Source organism: Archocentrus centrarchus, chromosome 4 (genome assembly GCF_007364275.1).
Source record: "Archocentrus centrarchus isolate MPI-CPG fArcCen1 chromosome 4, fArcCen1, whole genome shotgun sequence".
Lineage (NCBI taxonomy): Eukaryota > Metazoa > Chordata > Actinopteri > Cichliformes > Cichlidae > Archocentrus > Archocentrus centrarchus.
In genome coordinates this window covers 31,357,784-31,380,200 of record NC_044349.1, presented here as the reverse complement: position 1 = coordinate 31,380,200, position 22,417 = coordinate 31,357,784, and the positions used below count along the sequence as shown (strand labels likewise).

Genomic DNA, 22,417 nt, shown 5'->3' with positions numbered 1-22,417 from the left:
CAATAGTATGCAGATTTTTGTTATTTATAACATTCTCATTATTTCCATGCCATAGAAAAATAAAATACAATGGGCCCACATATTCAAAACCACTTATTAGTAGGGATGGGACGCTCGAAACAGACGCTTCGACACTGTATCGAGGAAGCTCAGATATTTCGAAACACTGCTCCGAAACCTAGCTCCAATAGGTGGCTTACCCGCTGCCAGTCAACCCAAACACATCGAAACTTTGAGGTTTTTTTGTGAGAGGCGAGAGGTTTTGAGAGAGGAGGAAGAATTTGATATAGTGACACTGCAATTGATAGCGTGATTTAGTGAGTGATAGATTAGTCAAGTTAGAATATTTATTCATAGGTTACTTAAAAGCAGACTGGTAGGATTACATTAAATTAATTCAGTTTAAAATATAGTTAGTGATAGTAGCAGCGAGATAAAGATAGGTACGAGATAGTACAGCAATTTCAGGTGTAGTCACATAGACTAGATAGATTAAGATGGAACATCCCTGTAAGAGATCCCGATCTGTAGTGTGGGAGCATTTCCATTTGGAAACACCAAATAAAGTCAGGTGTATGATTTGTGCTAAGCAGCTGGCCTACTCCAATAATACATCTTCTATGATTCGCCATTTGAGGAGTGCCCATCCTGCCATTTTAGAGGGTTCAGAGGAAGGTAACGTTCCCTCTGTACGTAGGCCTGTTCCTGGGCCATCTAATCAAGGTATGCATTGTTTGAAAGATTATTCAGATTGAGCCTTAATGCATTATAACTCACTGAGAATGGCCACAGTTTGAAATGGGACTCAGTAATGCCCAAACAATGATAAATCTCAGCCACGTTACAGGACTCCATTGTCAACACTGAAATAGCAAACAAATGCTGAAAAATGAGAATTGTATTGAATCAATATGTTTCCTGCCTGTCTTTATTTATGCAAAAACCACCAAAGGCACAATATATTTGTGTCTGTGTGTATTTGACATAATATTAACTGTAATTCCCAAAGACTATATTATTTTCAGATGGAAATGTGACAGCACACTGAACAGAAACTCCCTATAACACAGCTTGGTTGTTTAGCATATTTTGGCAATGCTGTTGTATGGCCAAGTAACAGCCTCATACCCAAAGGGGTTTTTCAAGATACATTTACTTTTACTCTACATTTACTCTTTTGGGATTGATTTTATGTTCTCTTTTAAAAGGCAGGCAGAAAGAGTTGGATGAGGCTCTGGTGAACTTGGTGGTGAAGGATTTGCAGCCCTTCACTATTGTGGAGGATGAAGGTTTAGGGCCTTTGTCCAAAAGCTTGACCCCAGCTACAACCTGCCATCAAGGAAAGCACTCAAAGAAATGGTGGAGGAGAAGCACACGATCACCAAGGAGAAAGTGAAGGCAGCCTTGTTACAAAATAGTTTATTTCATACATTAATTTGTTGTGCATTACACTGAATTAATAAGCAACTGAAACACATATTAAAACACAGTTCTTTACAGTCACAGCTTGCGGGCGAGAGTTTTTCTTGCTTCGTTGGATGCTGGTTTCTCCCAAAACATGTGCAGATCATAATTATTGATAGTGTGGTGTAATAAGTACCCTCGCTTACAATTGTTCAGCACTTGTGCGTTTCATTGTTTCAGAGAACGTCATTATACAGATGTGGAATGAGCTAAAGTAGCCACTGGGTGTCACTATAGAGATGTGTTTCAGATTGTTTCGAAGCCTCGACACAATTCCGGCACAATCGCTTCAAACGGTTCAGTGTTTCAGAAAGCCTTGCTTTGCCCATCACTACTTATTAGCACCAAGTCAAGTCATGTCAATATTACTGAATGTTTGTTGAATGCTCTGTTCCATGCTGCCACCATCTTGGAGATCTGGGCTGCCAAACAGGATGCGGAAGGTTCCAAATATTTTTATAGTAAGGGGAGATTGGGATCTTACTAGGTGAGTAAGAATGCAGAGGGGGGATTTTCTTGTCTTTTCTTGTGAAACAGTCTTTGGTACACAGGAAACCAACTAATGTTTTGATGATCTTGAGTCAGAGCTTAAAGGAAGTAATTGTGTTTTGCTCATAGGTAGAAAATCACTAATTGGGAGACTTAATTGATGAATTTTTGTGTGGTTTAGTCTGGGGAGGGGCTTAGGCTTTATAAGCCAGAGTTAATGCTCCTGAGAAGGAGAGAGGGAGGCATAACAGGTCTAGTGTTTTGGCTAGAGCCCAGCAGCCATGGGCTTAGCCTTTGGGTTTCTTTGGTTTAGTTAATTTTTGAATTCTTTTGAACAGTTTTAAGTTTGTTTTTCTATAGTTTTTGTATCTTTTTTTTGGTCATATCACCATCCTGACCCTCCTTGTAAATAGCACTTGTAAATAAATTGCACATCAGGTGAAGAGAATTCCAGCCTCCAAGTGTGTTTCCTCAACTGCAGCTGTGGCATTACTACAGTGACCATGAAGTTACTGAATATTTTTACCAATAAAAATTCCCCTCTATGCAATAGCCTATGACAAGGGCTCTGCTCCAAGCAGGTTGGGCTCTAGGTTAGAGATCATGATATATGATCCTAATACAGGACACTGTGCTATAAACTTACACTTTCTAGTACACAGAAGAGACACATCGAGAATACCTGTTCAATCAATAAAATTAATTTCACTTTGATCTGCTCAGAAATTAACTTGATTTCCACATCTCCTTTATCAGGCTGTGGGACAGCTTTACATACAAACACTCATTCCATTCCGCTGAACCTTAGTTCTCTACATTAATTTTCGGATTGAACTCTACTCTTCACTATTCACACTCACTGAGCCAGCTCACCTCTCTTTGTCAGTGGGAAATCACTGGACTCTTTATTTCTGACCCACCGTGAGGTCAATGGAAATCTTCTTGTTATTGGTGCAACTGCTGGCACAGCAAAATCAAACACATTTGGTGGACATTCTCACAGACATTGAGGAAATTTTCAGACACTCAATGCAAAACACACAGAGCCTAACACCACACAACAGACAAATAGAAATGCTGGCCTCAAAAGTCATGTGATTTGCGGGGGACCCATTAAAATGCGAGTTGCTCAGTCTCCCTTAATCTCTTGCCTCTGCTGTGCAGGGGTCTAACATTCCATCTTCTTCTTCTCAGGGTGCTTTGGCTCTGAAAAGCCAAGCATGCACTTAAGATATACTTCCTATAAAAATCACTTCTTTTTTTTTGTGCCATATGCAATGAACAAATAACACAAGCAAGACACAAGCCAACATTTCTAGTGGTACCACTTACATGACACTGCCTCCATCTGACAACAGATGCTCTCTGCAGGCAGACAGGCTGTCCATAGCTCCCTACATGCTGTCAATGAACTGCCAACAGTGAGCCATGTTCAGTTCTTAAATGAAAAATGTTTGGTTTTAAAGTCAAAATAGTGACAAAAATTAGCAATTTATGCCCCTACCCGTGATGAGCAGTGACTTTTACAGAAAGGCAAGCAGAGAATGTGCAGACTGCATGTTGTATAAAGCTGTTTGAGTAGAAAAGTACTATATAAGAAGCAATCAATTTATCATTTATATAAATGATCAAAACTAAAAATAATTTTTCTACAGAAAATATTGCCTATCTGGGTTATATGGCTCAATATTACTCCTGAGCTTAGTGCACACATTTCATACTCTGTTGAATTTATAGTAATGCATCATATTCTTTAAAATTATGTGTTTGTAATGACTGTTCTGTGAGGACCACTTATCCCTGAAAAAAACAACAGTTAATGTGCTCAGAAATAATAGCCTACATTTTGATTTTATATTAAAATCATATATTAAAATATATTAATAACAAAATCACAGCTGAATTTGTCACGGGTCTGTAGGATATGCAGACTACTTGTTATGAATAGGACCCAAACGCAGACACATTGAGGCAGGCAAGGTGAAGACAAGTCTTTTATTTGACTTAAGACAAGGAATTAAGGCCAAACACGAAGTCTGAAATGGAACTCAAGACTTCTAAAACATAACCCTAGAAAACTTTTTGAAACCTGTACACTATGGAAACAAAATGCTAGAAAACTCTCAGGGGCTGGGAAACGGAACAGAAATGAACAGAACACAAACAACACAGGAAGCACAAAAGTCCAGAAAAGAGACAGTTCTGGGGGTCTGCCCAGCCACGAGAGAACACAGGAAAGAGTCCAGTAATGAAGGTGAAGCAACTCAGGGGGGCTGGGGGCTCACTACGTGGCCACCAGCAGATGCAAAACACCCCAGGGGGCTGACCAGGAGGCCAGCAATGGAGGCAGAGAAACTCTTGAGGGCTGCCTGCTTGGCCAGCGGTAGAGCGAGAAGAACTCGAGAGACCAGCCGGATGACCTGTGGCAGAGACAGAGAAGTGCTTGTGGATGGCCGGGTTGCCAGCAGTGGAAACAAAGCACCTCAGAGAGTCGATCACGTGACCAAAAGCAAAGACCCCCTGGCAGCTTAGCAGAAGGCCAACGTCATGAAGGTGACAGAGCACCTCGGGTGGTTGGTGGCAGTGGCAGAAACCCTCTGGGGACCGACAACATAGGAGACAGAACCCCTATGGAAACTGGCGGAGGTGAAGGTGACTTTCTGGAGGCTGGTGTCGGCAAAGGCAACAGGAAATCTCATGGGACCCACTGGGGATGTTGGAGACTCGGAATTCTCAGGAGATGCAGTAAGCTTGAGATGCTCAGGAAACACAGGAGGCTTGAGATTCTTTGAAGCCTGGGGCTGCACGGCAGGGCATGCAGTCTTCTCGGACGACTGGGGCTGCGCAGCAGTCTCTGGCAGCTCAGGATGCTCAGATCACTGGAGCTGCTCAGCAGGTCACACAGCTTTCTCTACTGAAAAGTGAGGCTGCAGCAGCTCAGGCACAGAATGCACAGGTTGTATAGGAAACAGGCTGCTCAGACTGGGGCTGCGCAAGAGGTCTCGCATCCAACTCCTCTGGCAACTGAAACTCCAGCAGCTCAAACACAGGAAACAGAAGCTGCTCAGGATGCAGAGGCTGCTCAGCAGGACTCGCTGTCCTCCCTGAATAGCGGGGCCATGCAGGACCCTCTGTCGAATCCAGAAACCGAAGCTGAGGCTGGAGCCTGGCTGCCCTCACCCAAGGAACAGAATAGGGTGCAAGAATGGCCTGGACCCCGGCCACCCCACCCTAGAAGCAAGTATCGGTGTAGGGTACATAGACTCAGGGGAGGTCCCAGGTGGAGCAACAGTCTCTGGAGAGGCCTGCAGACTTGTATGGTTAACAGTCTCTGGAGGTGCATTCTGCAAAACACCAACAGTCTCTGGGGGAACTTGGTGTGGAACATAAAGCCTCTTGGGAAATTGGCTCAACTACATATAACACTTAGTCTCAAATTAGCTGGCTGGGAAAAACCAACGGCCTCTGGGGTTGCAGGCTGTGAAACATAGGCAGTCTCAGGAAGAACCAGCTCAGGGACACAATACATAGTTTCAGTAGGAACCAGTTCAGGTACACAGTATGTAGTTTCAGACAGGGCAACAAGAAGTCATCTTTGAATGAGGAGTACATTGAACAATCTTAGAATGATGAACACAAGAGGCAGTCTCTCAATAAGCAGTGTGACCAGCACAACACATTGTCTTTAATTCAGCTGTCTTGGAAACACAAAAGACTGACTCAGAAACAGAAAATGAGACAAAATACTCCAGGAGACAGAATGTTATTATTGGTCAGCTCTGAAACAGATACAGTCCCGATGTGCTCAGGCTCTGAAGCTAAATGCATTATTCACAGTGTGAAAATTGGTCTTTTCATTTTCTTGTTCAGCAGCAGAAACCACACTCTTTTCCCCTTTGACAGAACACAAAACACAGGTTTAGGTGTAGAAAACTCAGTCTTGTTATTGATTGACTAAAGAGCTGAATACACTTTTACTCAGTCCGTTCATGTAACCCCCTCAGAAACAGACATGTTTAACCCCTTAACTGGCAAGGGCCCGGTGACGGGCCGTTTGTAGTCCCTTTTATATGGCAGGCTAGACCCTCCCATTTTATTGACACGTCATTCGGCCAATCATGTAACTGGCTGCACCAAATCACCTGACAAAGCTACGTGACGCCCTCTGAGTATTATTGGCTCTGGGAAACCCATTTCTTAACATGATTGGCCGAATGAGGTGTCAGTCAAAATGGGCGGGTCTAGCCTGCCATATAAATGCACTTCATTCGGCCCGCGGACCAGACGCAGCCGATTAATAGGCTATGAAATGGGTTGTTCAGAGCCAATAATGACCAGAAGGCGTTATGTAGTTTTTGTCAGGTGATTTTTTTGCTGCCAGTTAAGGGGTTAAATCTCTATTAAATTATGTGGGCTCAACCAGTCTTAAAACAACCAGGCTCAGGAGTTGAGTCATTGCCGTTGCTGCGATGTGGGGCTGGCTGGCAGTGGTGAGGTTTGGGCGTGAAGTTGCTGTGGTGATGGGGGAGGAGACAGTAAGGGGATGAGCCAATTCCTGTGTTCGTAATACCTCTTTCACAGAGGCCAGAAGGGTGCACAGACTGGAAAACTTTGGAAGCTGGGGTAATTGTGGGTTTTCTTGAATAATGGCATCAATGGCAGCTAGTCCAAACTGAAAGGGTCTTAAAATCATATTTTAGTTAAGGTGGTCAGAAACAGAAAACTTATTTTGCCATGATAAATTACAGAGGCTCATCTATTTGCTAATGCTATCTCTGTTTCCACACAAAGCACTGCTTGTAACTGATCTTAGGGCAATGAAAGCAGAGACAGTGGCAGCTTGCCTCACACGAATCTTCCATCAGTCTTACAAAGACTGGAGGTTTATCCACAATGTGCATGCGCAAACAAACAGAAAAAACGTTTGCCTCTCAGCTTAACAAGTTCCAGCCACTGTTAATGGGACACTGACAAGCCCGTTAAATGGTGACATGCTGCAGTTTCCAATGGGATCCAAGGCAAAGGTGCTTCTGGTGACAACAGCCAACTGTGGCCATAACATGGCAGTGATGTAAAAGATGGATCAAAACAGAGGAGAAGCTTTACGACAACACTTTGAAATTAAAGGTGAGGGATCACTTTCACTTTGGTACATTTTAATTGATATCTATTTTTATATTTCAGTAGAAAACCATTGCTTGCCTTGCTCGTCTTGAGGGATCGCTACTGGTACATATACATTAAGTACAAGAACACATTGCATGACTTTTTCATGAGCCCAAGCTAAAGGATTTCATGAGCATTTCATCAGTGAATTTAGGCAGACGCTGCTTTTTTTAGTGGCACGCTGAGGTGTGACTTTATCCATCCATATGCCCTTAACATTCTCCTTCCCAGTGTTCGTATTTGCTTCATCTTTCTCCTTGTGAGGGCTTAGAGAATCTACTATACAGAGGTTCAACTCTTGGGATAAACCCCTGGGATGAACTGTAATCAGAACCCATGACAGCAGAAAATGTGGGTGTTTGATGACTTCTACTTAAAGCCTTGACATTTGCTGTCAAAGCTTCTCTATTTTTGCTTCCATTCACGCCTTCTCCGGAATATGAACAGGAGGATGCCAGGAGCTTAGATCTATAAAAATCTGAGATTATGGTCACATGTACCAAGAAAATGTAAATTCCAACAGCATCTGGAGCTGGCAGTTGAATTACATTGTGCAGTCAAGTTATAAAACTGGTCTACTTTGCTGACAAGTGAGAAGAAATCCTTGTAATTGTTTTAAAGGCATGCAATTGATTTCTTTGGATGTGTTTGATTCAAATTGTGTGAACAAGCTCAAGTAGAACACCTGCCTGTAGGTCAGATGGTGACACTGCAGGGGAGCGTGATATTTGACCCAGTGCTCTCACAGCACTGCAGTGTCCAGGATTGAACACAGGAGGAGACGCTCACTGCTACTGGACAGAAACACTTTCTGGTCAGTTTCAGGACTTTTTATCCTGGATCTTTCAAGTTGTTATCTGTAGGTCAGTCCTGTATATTAGAAATGTGTGTGCTGTTTGCAATAGCTGTTGAGAAATATTAAGTAGGACCTCTTTCTTTCTTTCTCCCTTTATAAAGTATAAAAGTGTGTGACTGTGTGTGTTTTGCACTTTGGATTTTTATACTATGCATTGTTTTTAGTGATGTTACCCACATAAAGCCCTGAAGGACAACAAGCAGTCAACATACAACTACACAAGCTGTCAAGTTTCCATCTTTTTTAAGTCACAAATATTGAAATCACCTCTCAAAAGAAGACCTCAAAAAGATGCACAGGCTTAACAACTCTATGACTAGCCCTGAGGCCATGGGCCCTTACCACCATAACATACCCAAGCAAAGACACTCTCACATTCTTTCTCATCCTCACTCACACAAACACCGTGTGGGTGCAAAACTAATATATAACAATAATCAATTATATCAATAGCATCATTCCAGCTTTTGATCAGCACCTTGGATAAAAACCACAGTCAGAGGTTGAGGAGGAACGGAGACGTTTATTCAAGCTCATGCTATAAACTCACACCATCTTCTTCAACAAGGCTACCACAAGCCCAGAATAGATTTACCCTTGCTAAAGCAACATAATCATAATATGAGTATTTTCAACATGTAAGTGGTAATAATGCTTCAGTCCTTTATGAAAACAAAGTATTCACCCATCAGAATTTTATCCTTCAACCTTATGAAGCGGTCATTGACAACACTTCTCAAATCCAAAGTCTTGGTGTTATACAGTACTCATCCTGCTCTCTTCTCTCCTTATGCTTGTGAGTTTTGTTGCTTTGGCTCGATAAATATAATGCTGCTCTGCTAACAGACTACTCTGCAAGACACTCGCAACCCATAGCAGCATAGTTTATGTCAACAGGTTCACACGCATTTTCCACAAACAGAGAGCAAGGTCAGGAAGTACGAGTCATATATTTCCCAGCATGTCCCCCCACCATCAAAACCTTTCAGAAAAGGCAACTATCTTTAATCAATGGCATGTAAAATGACTGATTAAATATTTGCAGCTAAAATTAAATTCATAAGTAAAATGTATACTGCACAAATAAAGTTAGGTTTTGGTTTACAAGATAGAACCATCACATAGTGGAATATTTATAATCTGTCACATTTTACACAGCAACTATGTTGCTGTGTAATGGGGAAGGAGGGGCCAACTGGATAGTGACATTGATTGGGCCCCTCCTACCTTCTGGGTGCTGGGGCACTGCTGGGGCTGCTTTGTTGAAATTTGAAAAGATATGTGAATGAACTCCAATTTTTAGGAACTTCCAATCCATACTCAAAATAAAGTATTTTATACACTAAAAAAAAGGAGGAAAAAAGAAAATGTTCCTGCCAAAGCTCTACTGAGTTTTCTAATATTTCTTTTGAAGAATCCCTTCCCTGCCAGGATGGAACTGCAAAAACACAAAGACAATTCTTTGTATTTTCTAAGAAATTATTGTGAATTCTTTATTTTCAAAGCAATAGTAAGTAGTCCAGTGCCATATCATACCATCCTGTATGATATATAAAAATATAAATTTTTACATTATAAAAGTGTCAGATCAATCATATGTAGCCATGCCTTTGTGTTTCCTAGCGTGCACAAAAATTACACAAACCTAGAGATGTGTGTGTGTGTGTGTGTCAGTTTCCAATTTAGTACCTAAAAGAGAGCTAGTTCAAGAACTTCCAACAAAGCACAAAAGTCTGCAAACTATACAAGGAAACTGTTCCCACAATAGGAAAGGTGGGAGCAACAAACTTATTTCATCACTTGAGGCAAAACCCCATTGAGTACAAACAGGTTATAAAGGCAGGAGAGGAGATAGCAGCTTGTGATGTGCAACCCAAAAGTAAGCAACCCAACTCAACCGCTCCATGTGACAGGAAGAGAAAATGGGGGATGGAAATTACTGATGTAATTTATGGTTATGTGGTGGTAAGCAAAAGCTTTCAGCAACTGGTTAAAAATCTCAAACCAAGATATAACATCCCAGCTGGAAAAATTCTATTTAAATTTTATTATGTGACAATAGTGTGCAGGCTCCTGAAGACTTACAAGGTTAATTTAGTTTAGTTATTGTTATTGTTAAACTAAAGTGTTGCAGTGACGTTGTACAATTACTTAAAATTTCCAGGGAAAATACTACCTAGGCTACTTTTGTGCTTACATGTGACTTATCCTGTGTCACTACTATTGTACTATAATCCTGCTGCCACAGATTCACACTTTGAATTATGGAGTCTGTCATCAAACGGCAGCAGCTCATCGGAAAAAGATTTAAGATGGACGTTATTTTGTTCATACTAACAAATGTTGCTGATTACAAGATGTATTCACTAATAACATGTCATTTAGTATTTTTGTTTCTGTATCATGAGATATATTGCAAAATTCTATGAATCGTGACATAATTTTGGGGGTATATTGTGTACACCTAATAGTGAATGCTAGTTAGCTAATGTTAGCTTCCTCACTAATGTTAATGCATTGTTTGTTAGTTTCAGGTTCAGTATAGTCAGGCTTCTTTAGTTGTGAAGGAAGTAATATTTTAGGTTAAATGCCATAAATCCAGTTGTCATATGGAAGGCTTGGTGCAATTTGCCAGTATGTTTCTATGAGTTTCTAAGGAGGATGTTTGCATATAGTGCTATATTCTCCACTTTGCTAGCAATAGCGAAAAACTGTGTGCGTTGTTGTGCATTTGTTTTAACAGCTCTCTGACATTTTGACTAATCAAACCTGGTGAAAATAACAGGCAAAAGCAGAAGCATGTTTTGTCCTGTAGGTGGTTGTACCTTTAATGATGCGACATTATGTTCAAAACTCACTTATCATTATCGCTGCCTGTTTTTCACCACTGTCACTCCCACAACTTTCACCTGTTCCTCAGCAACCAAATGCCACGTTGCCATATAATTTCTTGATTGGCTGATGTGGATTTTTCCACCAAGAGGAGAGGGGATGTGGTACAGAACCAGAGACATTTTTGCAAAATCCGACAAAGGTTTTTAATTCAAGGCCATGATCTTCCGTGTCAAACTTGATACAGCAGCATCCGTATCAAGATTGAAGCGCCTTAAATTAAAAACTTTTGCAGGATCTCGCAAAAATGTTGCAGGATCTCTCAAAAGTGCATTTTTTTCCCATGTCCCTTGCAGAATTATGTAATGTTGTGATTTTTTTATTTAAGAAGGAGTAATTAAAGCTGGCATTAAACTTTAATGATGCTAACTGTATGTTTTCTTTCCAGATAAACCCACATTGGATACAGAACTGAGGACAGGGGAAAGTAGCACTAGAGACATTTTGTGAAAATGGATCAAATTTGGCAACATGGTGTTATCAAACATCTGCACAAAATGAGGTTAGCCCCCAAGGACATTCATGTTGATGTGGTTGCTAGTACTGATCCATAAAACACTGATGGGCAACATAGAATATATACTTTTATTTTTGATACTTTGAGTAGAATTTGCCAGTAATAATTTGTGTAGTGAGGTGTTTTCATAGTATATTACTGCTACTTTTGATAAAAAAAAAATGGTCCTAAAAAATCTTCCACCACTCATTGTCAGCTAATAGTAAATAGTTAGATACCTATAGTAGCAATAAAAGTTATACAGTCAATAAAGAGCGCTGAAAAGGTCCAAGAAGAGTGCTGCAAGAGACTGTCAGAGCATTAAGTTTTAATCTGGCCTAATTTGTCTGGATAAGATTAAAGCAAGATTTATTTTTCTTTATTATTTATTTATTTGGAGGGGGCTTGCCGTTCTGAAAAAAGTCACCATACGCCTCTGGAACAAATTCCTTTTAAGAGTTATATTCATGGCTCCAAGGCAATGATGAAATGCACCTGATATTACTGTTTCCCAGCGTTTGACCCTACAGGCAACCCCTTGTCACAGTTTGTTGCATCCGCTATGAGCAAGTAACATTTATCTATTTATATTATTTGACTGTTAATATCTGACCACAGGTTTTTGCGTGCTGTTGCAGTTCTGTGTGCACATCTCAAAATGGAGTTTAAGTGGGCAGAGCTGCCAGCTTTGTCAAAACACAGAAGATCCCTGCAGCATGGGCTCTGTATTTAACCTTTGCCTCTGTGTGTGTGTGTGTGTGTGTGTGTGTGTGTGTGTGTGTGTGTGTGTGTGTGTGTGTGTGTGTGTGTGTGTGTGTGTGTGTGTGTGTGTGTTTCTCTCTCTTTCTCCCAGGCTCCTAAAGACAAGAGGAAGAGGCAGAGGTTTGAGCTGCCAGCTTGTTGCCCTTCCTGGATCATTCCATATAAGATCAAGCAAATCTCAAAAATTTTGAGTTTAAACTCATTTTAATACATAAGAAAATGCAAGAAGAAAATAATGTGAATTTAAAAGTGCAATTCTACGTAGCCATCACTATATTCTTTAAAATCCCGTAACTCTGAAAATGTTCAATGTTCACAGCTACATCCACCATGGCTTCAAACCCACATGACTCTAAGCATAGACAGTATAAAACATAGTTTCTGGCTCAGGAAACATTAAGCATCTGAAGGCCACCAGAAGGCGATAGCTGTGGTTGCAATAAGACTTCCGGTCTTATAGAAGTCTTTGGGAAACCCACTTTCTGCCTTCACTTTCCAGCTGAGTTTATGGGCTCAGTCTCTCTTTATTGGTCATGAATTTTTTTTTTAAAAAAAGTTTTTTGTTTGTTTGTTATTGTTTTTTGCAAACAAGGGCAGAAACATTCATTTTCAGGCTGACATCACAGTAGCTGCGTCCATCTTTGTTGATTGAAAGTTAATTCAAAGTGAACTGGGATATTAAAGCAGTGAGCACTGTAATAATTCTGACTTTTATAGTGTTTTATTCAAGTCATTTTATCACATAATTATCAAACTCTCCTTTAGATGTCACACAGACTAATAAGCTTATATGAGACTGTAAGAGCTGCTCATATAATGATGGAAGCCCCTCTTTCCAGTGGCTATTTTCTATTTTAAGCACTGTTTGATAAATCTATCAGCCCTTTAAACATATTACTGTACAGGAAGGAGGAGTGAAAATATTAAATATTTCCATAATGTCTTCCATCTGGGTGGCCTGGAAACTCCCACATCATTAATAGTCCAAACCAACAGGAACAACACACGATTGCACGTAGCTGAAAGACTTGATCTGGCAGCACGGCCTCACTGTGACACAAGACAGTACAGTCATATCTGCCCTGCAGGTTTATAGAACGAACCTCCTTTATACAAGTAAGAGAGCAACACGACAGGCTCTCTTATGACGCAACACAGTGTAGTAATGTGCAGGGAATTTGGAGAAACTCAGATGAGCAGGACAACCTAGCTGATGGCTTCCCTCCTTTAATAGATGCAGAATAATAGACTCACTCAGAGAGAAGCGCCTGAGTGCTATTTGAGCAGCACTTTAATTATTGTAACCCTCCATCGTAACTGGCAGCAGTTTTTGTGGCTGCAGTGTCATTTAAATCCAATCACTGTCTGAAAGAGGTCATTACTGCAGGCACCGGTTTCCTTCAGGCATTCTTTAGTCGGCCGCAGTTGTTTGCATTCAAAATTTCAGAGTTGCAAAGGACAAAGCAATCAGTGCATCATTATGATGTGTGTAATATTGTTTTCAATCATACCTCTTAGGCATTTTGCAATTTTCATTTTCCATTTATTTTTCAATGATACACTGGTTCCTGTATCTCCCCCCCCCACACACACACATTAAATGGTAAATGGACTAGTTCTTATATAGTGCTTTTCTACTCAGATATGAGCACTCAAAGCAGTTACACAACATGTTCACATTTACCTCATGCACACGCATTCATACAAGCACTTCCATTAAGCTAAGTGTTTTAATCGTCTAACATTCACTCACATTCATACTCTGACGGAACGGTCGGAGAGCAACTTGGGGTTAAGTATCTTGCCCAAGGATACATTGGCACGCAGCCTGCAGTAGCCAGGAATTGAACCACTGACCTTCCAATCAGTAGGTGACCTGCTCTACCTACTGAGCTACAGCCACCACCCCAAATGTGTGTGCATTTGGCAAATATGCATGTTTGCTTTATTACTAAGGGTTCATACACTCCCATCTGTACAAGACATACACACTAATACATACTAGCACAAAGACTGGAGAGAGAGGGAAACAGCAAACCCAACTTTATCCAAAGCTAACAACATCCACAGATCAGCTGTTGAAATTTTCACTTTAAAGCTTTTTTGTTGTTGATTTAAGATCAGTTATATTTTGATATTAACTCTGCGTTAAAATACCTATCTAGGTAACAGTGTGGCCCTTAAAAAGAATGCAGGTACAACATTCAGTATTTTCATCTCAGTCCTGATGATTTTCCTTTATGAAGAGGCCAAAATCTCTATTGTAAGGACCCTGTGACCTTTCCTGCCCTCAAAGACTGAAATTTCTTGGATTATTGGTGACACATAAACACAGGGTTAAAGTTGGCCATAACATTTCAGATCTGCATTCCAGCAACCTTCAGATAATGAGCAATTAAATCTGATAAACAGGTTAATGCATATTACTGTGGACTGGGTTCATTTTTTGTGTGCTGCAGCCTGTTGTTGATTCACATGACAGTAAGGAAAATACTTGCTCTGTAATGACATCCCAGAGCCTGGTTACACCCTCAGTACGTCCCTTTTTCTTTCACATCTCTGTGATGCTTTCATGGTGCACATGTAAATGCAGCTGCTACAGTAAGCTTCTCGGCATCTAGCTCGTGCTAGAGCAAGCGCAAACAGTAACAATTTTTTTTAAGTAGCAGCTTGTTAAACACACAACTTTTTAAACAGCACAACAAAAAGCAAAAACACACAAACTGTTTCTGTGCAGTTTGTGTGTCACAAATATGTGTCTTCTAGCTAATGTACAGTTGCTTTCTTCTCAGGGAGATAAAGAAGTGTCAATGTGTGACCCAATGGGGAAAGATGTAACAAAGACAAGACAGAAGATTTTTTTTAAATTATTTTCTTAACGGTAAGGACTGTTCAGAAAGTAACATTTGATAAACTAGATAAGATCAATTTGAATCTCACATCTGAATTCATTCAAGAGTTTTTTTTTGTTTTTTTTTAATCAGGCTCTATACATGATGTGTTGATTATGTTTTTGTGAAATGCAAAAAATTTGAATCCTAATTCTGTGTTATTCAAAGGTTGCTTGAAAATACTGTACTGGGCAGTTTATTCAGGCTAAACTGGTTAGTTTGCAGTACTGTGATGAAGTTTACAGTGAAGTTTCAGTATGTGGGGTTGGTACAGAGTAAGTTGTGGTGTTTATGGTCAATACTGCGCTACATCAAGGGTACCATATATGCATTTATGTTAAGGTGCTGATGTTTATTAGATGCACTCACCAAAGTCTACCTTTTATACAAACTTCACAGCATCCACAACTGTACAGCTCACAAAACACACACTTATGTTTTGTTGAATTGACTTGGCTGAATCCACATAGACCAGTGAATATCTGAATAGCAGCACAGGTCAGCTGATCACAGCCTGTACACAATGAAAAATTACTGAAGCTCACAAAACAAGTTATCATGTGACTTATTTCTAAGTAATTCTGCAACACCCGATTTTAGGCTTCCCCCACCTGCCAAATCCCACTGTAACCCTTACATATGTAAACTGGTTCTTATATAGCACCTTTCTGCCTGAGCACTCAAAGCACATTATGCCTTGTTCACCAATTCACACAAGCACTCTTTTTTCTACACGTGTGCGCACACATACTCCAATGAACACATCGGGGAGCAACTTGGGGTTTAGTATCTTGGTCAAGGATACTTTGACACACAGACTGGAGCAGCCAGGGATCAAACCAGGTGACCTGCTCTACCTCCTGAGCTACATACAACTCTAATATATGTACACAGGCCACGCTGCACTAATCTAGGCCTTACGATAGTATTACTGTTTGGAATAATAACTAAAATGGTCATTCCATCAACATGCATGTAGCTGATGAAAGATAGAGGAGGCCTTTACGACAAATACTCTCCGCCTCAGCATTGCTTTCTTCCCTCTGTGATGGTCTTCATTGGATGTAGAATTTGAGTAATAAATAAATAAAAAAATAAAAATTGAGTATGTTACGCTCAGATACAAGTTGAAAAGACTGACTAGGAAACATGTTTATCTAACTGTAGCGTCCAGAGAAGAGAAAGGATCACTTCAAATTTTAGAAACAGACATCTACAGTTCTTTTGTTGTTGTTTGTTTATTTTATATTTAAATTGCTGATGTGACTATAATAAACTACACGTCCTTTTAAGAAACATAAGAGTCAACCATCTGTCAGCTCAAAAGCATCTGTGAAGTCATTCTTTTCATTTCAAGGCACAAAAGCCCTTCCTGTCTTTCCAGCAACTGAGTTAATGTCACTCATTATCTGCGGCAAAAATCAATTGGCTGCCTTCAGTTTCAACAAAAAAACAGCAGCCATCAGAGGGGCACTCACAGGATGACAGCACACTTCCTCATGTTGGCCTCTCTGCACTGGTTGCCTGTGGCCTTTAGAATTGATTTTAAGGTTTTACACCTTGTTTTTAAGGTAGAAGAACAACTTGCCTCAGGCTGGAGACAGGGGGTAGCAGGTCATTATTAAAGCTCAAAAGCTCTGGGAGACGCTTCTGCTGGCGATAGGATAGAAACGGCATAATGTAAAAAAAACAAGCAGTTACCCAATACCTGTTTTTAAGATATCAAGAGTACTTGTACTTGTGTATTTCAAATGTATTCTATACTCCTACTCCTCTTAATGGGAAGATGTATATTTGACTTTAGAAACTTTACAAGTAATGATTTTTCATTAAGAATTTAGCTGCTATATTACAACAGTAGTATTTCAGATTTCTGCAAAGTCTCTGAGGACTAAATGACAGTAGATGCCACAAAAAGCACTTTATACAACACTTCAGTATTTTGCCCAAGGACACTTTGGCATACAGCCTGGAGCACCCAGGGATTGACCCACCAACCTTCTTGCTTCTCAGCTGCAGCCACATTACACACTGACCTGACACGTGAAGCCACATGTAGGACTGTTCACTGTGGAAACTCTTGGATCATTTTGGAACAAACAACAGGGCGTGTTGCCATATTTGTACCCACAGCAGGGAATGAGCAGTCGTCTTTTTCCCTGTTGTGGTTGTGCAGCTCTTTTCCTTCTTCTGTAGTGCTTGAAGATCAGAGTAACAGTGTAAATCCATTAGCAAGAATGTCTATGGCCTCACTGGTGTGTATATGCACTTAAACTGGGAGTCTAGTTGTGAAAAAAACTCCATGGAGCAATCCAAAACTTCAAAATTGTATTACTCAGTGTTTTTATTTTATTAACAGATCAAATGATCTATTATATGCAATGTGTCCCTCATATCATCAAACAAACAGGGAACGCTCACCTTGTTGAGCACTGGGGTTTTACTTTTATAGTCCACATTGTTACCATTCTGTTCACTCTCATAAGCATTCTCATAAAACCTATCTGCTGCAATTCTCATCAGTTATAGAGAGAAAAAAGCTTTAAAATCTCACTGCATAATATGTGCCCATCACTATAGACACTACAGATAGACTTACTGGTGAATATAGTGACACATTAAGGAGACAGAGGTCAAATGAGAATCATTCCACCAGTACACCAGAACACATAAAAGCTAATGTTGGCTTTTGTCTGGTGCTTGTGTAATACCATGGTTATGGTTGATGGTCACTTCTTACGTGACACCAAAACATGTAGAGACCGATCCACTTGCACAGTCTAGCCGGCATTCCAGCTGTGCAAGCCGTGGTGACCCAAGGCATGTGGTGGGTTACAAACCTGCAAAACCAGCCAAAACAACACCAAAGGTGCACTGCGTACTGACACTGCTTTTGCACCACAGTTCACAAGCATGACAGCATCAAAAATAAACTGCCTGGCAAAGGTCACTGGTTTATTACAGAATTGCTCCAACAACTCTGGAACTTCTGTTGTTTGCAGCTTGTTCTCCCGCCCCCTAAGTGGCTGTATCTATTAATGCATGTTTTTTAAATCTGGTCACACAAACGTGGTGTTGAAATGTAAGCTTTTAAATTTAGTAGCATTTCTATTGAATTTTTTTCCTTAACATAAAGTTACAGTAAATAGAGCAGAAAAAAAAATCTAATTTATTATTTCCTGGAATTTTTCACCATGAACTGGATCAAAAACATGTAATGATACAGATTTACAATGTGGTTGTTCCTTTCAGGCTATTTGAAGGAGCTATGTGTAAGTAACTTCTTTAAAAAGCAGTGTTAGATTCTCTTGATAGTAACTCCTGCTCAAACTGCAGAATTCTTTTTTGGTCACAGCAGCTTTTATCTTTACTGCTTTATCCACAGTAGAGAAACAGGAAGTGGGGGGAGAACACGCGGGCAAGCTGGGGACAGGCCGGGACTCGAGCCTGCACCATCCGCACCGCAACGCAGCATGTGTATGTGGTTACCAGCTTCTCCACTAAGCCACCCGGGCACCCAGATTTCTAAGTCACTGATGAAACTATGCTATCACACATGTTGCCAACTTATAGTTTAGGTTATAGTTAACTTAGCTCAGTTGTTAGCAAGACTAGAATATCAAAAAAGGAGAAAAACATATATCAATATGATAAGAGATATTTTGTGGTTTGTATTTGTGCCATTAGGTGCACAAAAGAATTGTTCAGGGTCTATGATATAGGTTCTGCAAGAGACCAATGCCGTTGCCAGCATTTATACCTGTGCAGGCTGCACTGATGGTGACGTGTCTAGGTAGGTGCACGACAGGTTATGGCATACGGTTTTGAAAGAGTCTGCAGTTATGACTTACCTATGACATAGATTTAATGTAGAAATTTTAATCCACTATTAGACTGAGGATAAACTTGATGCTTTAGTGGCTTGCTATTGCCTCTTGTGGTACAGATTAGTATTATAAGACAGGACAGACCCAGGCTGGCTGCCTAACATGCTAATGCTGATATCCATTCATCATAATACATACTGAGTATATCTTTGACATAATGGTAAAACAGTTTTCTCTGCCTTTTCTGATGTGCATCATAATGTGGTTTAGTAGTGTCAATGACCCCCGTGTGTCTGTGTGCACTCATCAGCATCAGCATTCTTATGATGAGTCTGTAGTGCTATTTGGCAGCATCAAATACGATTCATAACATTCCAGAGTTTCTCAATTGGATTCTGGGGAATGTGAGGGTCAGTCAGTGCCTGTGGAATCAAGGAACTGCCAGCGCTGCCCATGTGAGGCGGGGCACTGTCCTCCACCAGGAAGAACCCAGGTCCACTGCACCAGTATAAGTTCTGACAATGGGTCACAACTTATACTGGTCAGATTTCATCCCCATACCTAACAGCTGCCAGGGTACTGTTGGCTAGCATGTGGAAGTCTGTGTCACCTTCCAAAGATATGCCTCCCACAGACGCCGTGCCAACCTCATGCAGTCTGTTTCTGTCAGTTTGGTCAGGAAAGTGCACAAATAGCCCGCAGGGGGTCATTTTGTAGGGCTCGGGTGATGCGCCAAAGTGGAGGAGCTGGACTACCTGTGCAGTCCGAATGGGTTGCAGGTACCACATCTCATGCTACCAGACTAATCTAGAGAAACGTCAGTCAGGAGGGAGAAGGAGAGCGCACCAGTCCGTGGTCACCACCTGCAAAAACATTCCCTTTTTGGGGGGTTCTCGTGTTGTTGCCTCTCCAGAGCACCTGTCATCACTTTCATTTGCACCAAAGCAGCTGAAATGGATTCACAATGGTTTATGCTTCCTAACTGGACAGACTGATATCCCTGAAGTTTAACTGTTCTAAGTCAAGACTGCCAGTGTGCTGTTCATCACAATATCAGCAAGAAAGGAATAAAAGGCAGTAAAGTGTTCCAGCAGGTCAGTAACTGACAAGAGACACTGATCTTGCTGTCATCTATAAAATGATATATAATGAAAAGAAAGAGGTTAAAAAGCATCTTGAGTCCTAATGACATCCAGACATTATCCTCTGGAGGAACAGCTAATAAAGGAAGAGGCAACACAGGATCATTACCAGCTTTCGGGAACAGGGATCACGCAGAGCCCTCCATCACGTCCCAGAGAGGAGGAATCCCTCCACAGTGGTTTTGAGTTAATCTTCAAATAAGGATAAAATGCAACAGAAATGTGCTTCATTCTAAATTGTTTACATCATTTGAATTTCAAACTGACATGTTCATAGTAGATGCAGGAAAACAAGGAGGAAACACTTCTTTGTTCTCTTTCTGTCTTTCTGGAGCCAAAGGCAGAGAAGAGTCAAGTGAGCATCCAGGGTTAATGGAGCCACAGGAGATACCACTGAATCTTTTATTTCATTTATTCAGTATTTATTTAGGCTATATAAGTTCATTCTGTGAAACGAGTTCCTCCTCTTGATGGCTGAGGTAAATCTCAAATTCTACTTTTTCCTTATAAAGAAAAGAAAAAGTAAAGTAAAAAAACAGAAGTCAAACCTCTAAATCAGTTTAAAAACAGGGCCTTGATTATTAAATCACATGATTAATGGGGATTTGACACCACTGGCGTCATCGAGCAGGTTCTGATCTTAGTTCTGATCAGAAGTGCCAGACAAACATGAACGCAGCAGGTCAGGCTCTACAGAGAACAGCTCCTCATTTACACGTTTTGTGCTTGTGACACATGCCGTTTCCACCTTAAATTCACAATAATATGCATGTAGATATTAATGATTTTCAGATAGGTTCATGTTTACATCAGAAGCAGAAAATTATCCACTACAAAACCATATAACTAATTTATCTAATTTATATTTGTTATAATGTTTTTAAAAAATGCTTTTTTCTTTTAATTTATGACAAAGATTTGTCAATATTAGACTATTGCTATCTATATATTGCTAACTATTAGCTGTTAGTTAACTAACTGCTTAACTATTAGCAATTACCCAACAGCATATCAGCCGTCTGTTATCATTAAGATACTGAAGCTGAGAAAAGTCTATGAGCCACTATGAGAAACCTGCATCAGCAACTCTGTTTGATCAGCAACGCAAATATGGAGCCAAGTCACTGGAAGCACAGCAACCTAAAAACAGTGTATATTTTGGGAGGTTTGAACTACCTAAGAGAATCTTAAAATATTAAAATGTACTTTGCAGTTATTATATTATTATTGCTCATTTTATTGTATTTTATTTATTGGGGGCAGCTGTTTGTTGTGATTTGGCACTAATATATATATATATATATATATATATATATATATATATATATATATATATATATATATATATATATATATAAGTGAATTGAATTGAAAATTGAGTATCCAGTATTTTCCTGTGTGTCTGTAACAAATTCTAGTATTGTGATAATCTTAATAAGAACAGGTGAGACAGAACTTTTAGGTAATTAGAGGCTGAAGAAGTATAGTGTTGATTCCACCATCTCTCTGACTGAACACGTAGCTCAGCGTAGCTTACACTGTGTCAATTTGACTTATCAACCCAAAAACTTCATTTAACACATGAATTAAGGGTTTAGGGTGAGTTGTAACTCAGGGAGGGGATCCTTAGTTCCCCTTTAATGTGTCTTCCTCAATACTCAAACAGAAACTACACCCATGATGACATTTGCAAACTAAATGCACAGTCCCACTATGCAGGAAATAACATATTAAATAATTAAATAAATAAATTTAATAAATTAAATTTATTAAATTAAAAGTTGCTGAAAAGTCAAACAGTTTTAGGTTAGTAGAATAGGCTGCCTTTCTTTATCAACTTTATTTCCCTTTAGTGTTAGAATCATCGTGCCCCTGCTCTCCTCATGATAATGCAGATGAGGTGAAGCTGTGTGTTTGCAGTGGACTCACCGTTTCCCAAACCGCCGCCTGCACGAACAGACCCAAGTAAAGAAATGCGTCCGTCCATTTCAACCACGAGCTCCCAGAGATGAGCGTGCTGTGCGGTGACATTTATGCTCGCTTTGAAAAGTGCACACACAAAAGTAGAATAAATAGATTACAACAAACTATTTCCTCCTTAAATTTGCGCGACTGGCAACACCCTGCGAACTGAGCAGCCGGTTGACAGTTTGCCCTTATGAATGCCTCCGGGTGTCCCTCCGCCGTCCGGTGGCTGAGACGGTGCGCGTTTCCACGCGGAGAAGAGCCGGTGCTGGACAGTTTGCGCTCCTCCCTGAAATGGAGCAGAACGCACAGACGCAGCTGCGGAGCGAACCTCTGCGCTCTCATGGGAGAAGACCGAGAGTGGAGTACATTTTCACCAACAGCAATTATTGTGTTCATAGTTTCGCGTTTGTATTCTAATTTAATAAACGTACAATTTAGAATTTAATATGACTGCAGAAGGTAAC

At 40.3% G+C, this 22,417-nt stretch overlaps 1 protein-coding gene across 1 annotated transcript in view; it reads right to left on the bottom strand.

The window, feature by feature from the left end:
* ghrhrb (growth hormone releasing hormone receptor b) overlaps window positions 1–22,121 on the bottom strand; it is a 78,251-nt gene extending 56,130 nt beyond the window's left edge. Inside the window, exon 1 of the mRNA XM_030728355.1 lies at window positions 21,915–22,121. Coding sequence (XP_030584215.1) covers window positions 21,915–22,016 — 102 coding nt within the window. The 5' untranslated portion in view covers window positions 22,017–22,121. The remainder of the gene's footprint in view (window positions 1–21,914) is intronic.
* Between the last annotated feature and the right edge of the window lie 296 nt (window positions 22,122–22,417).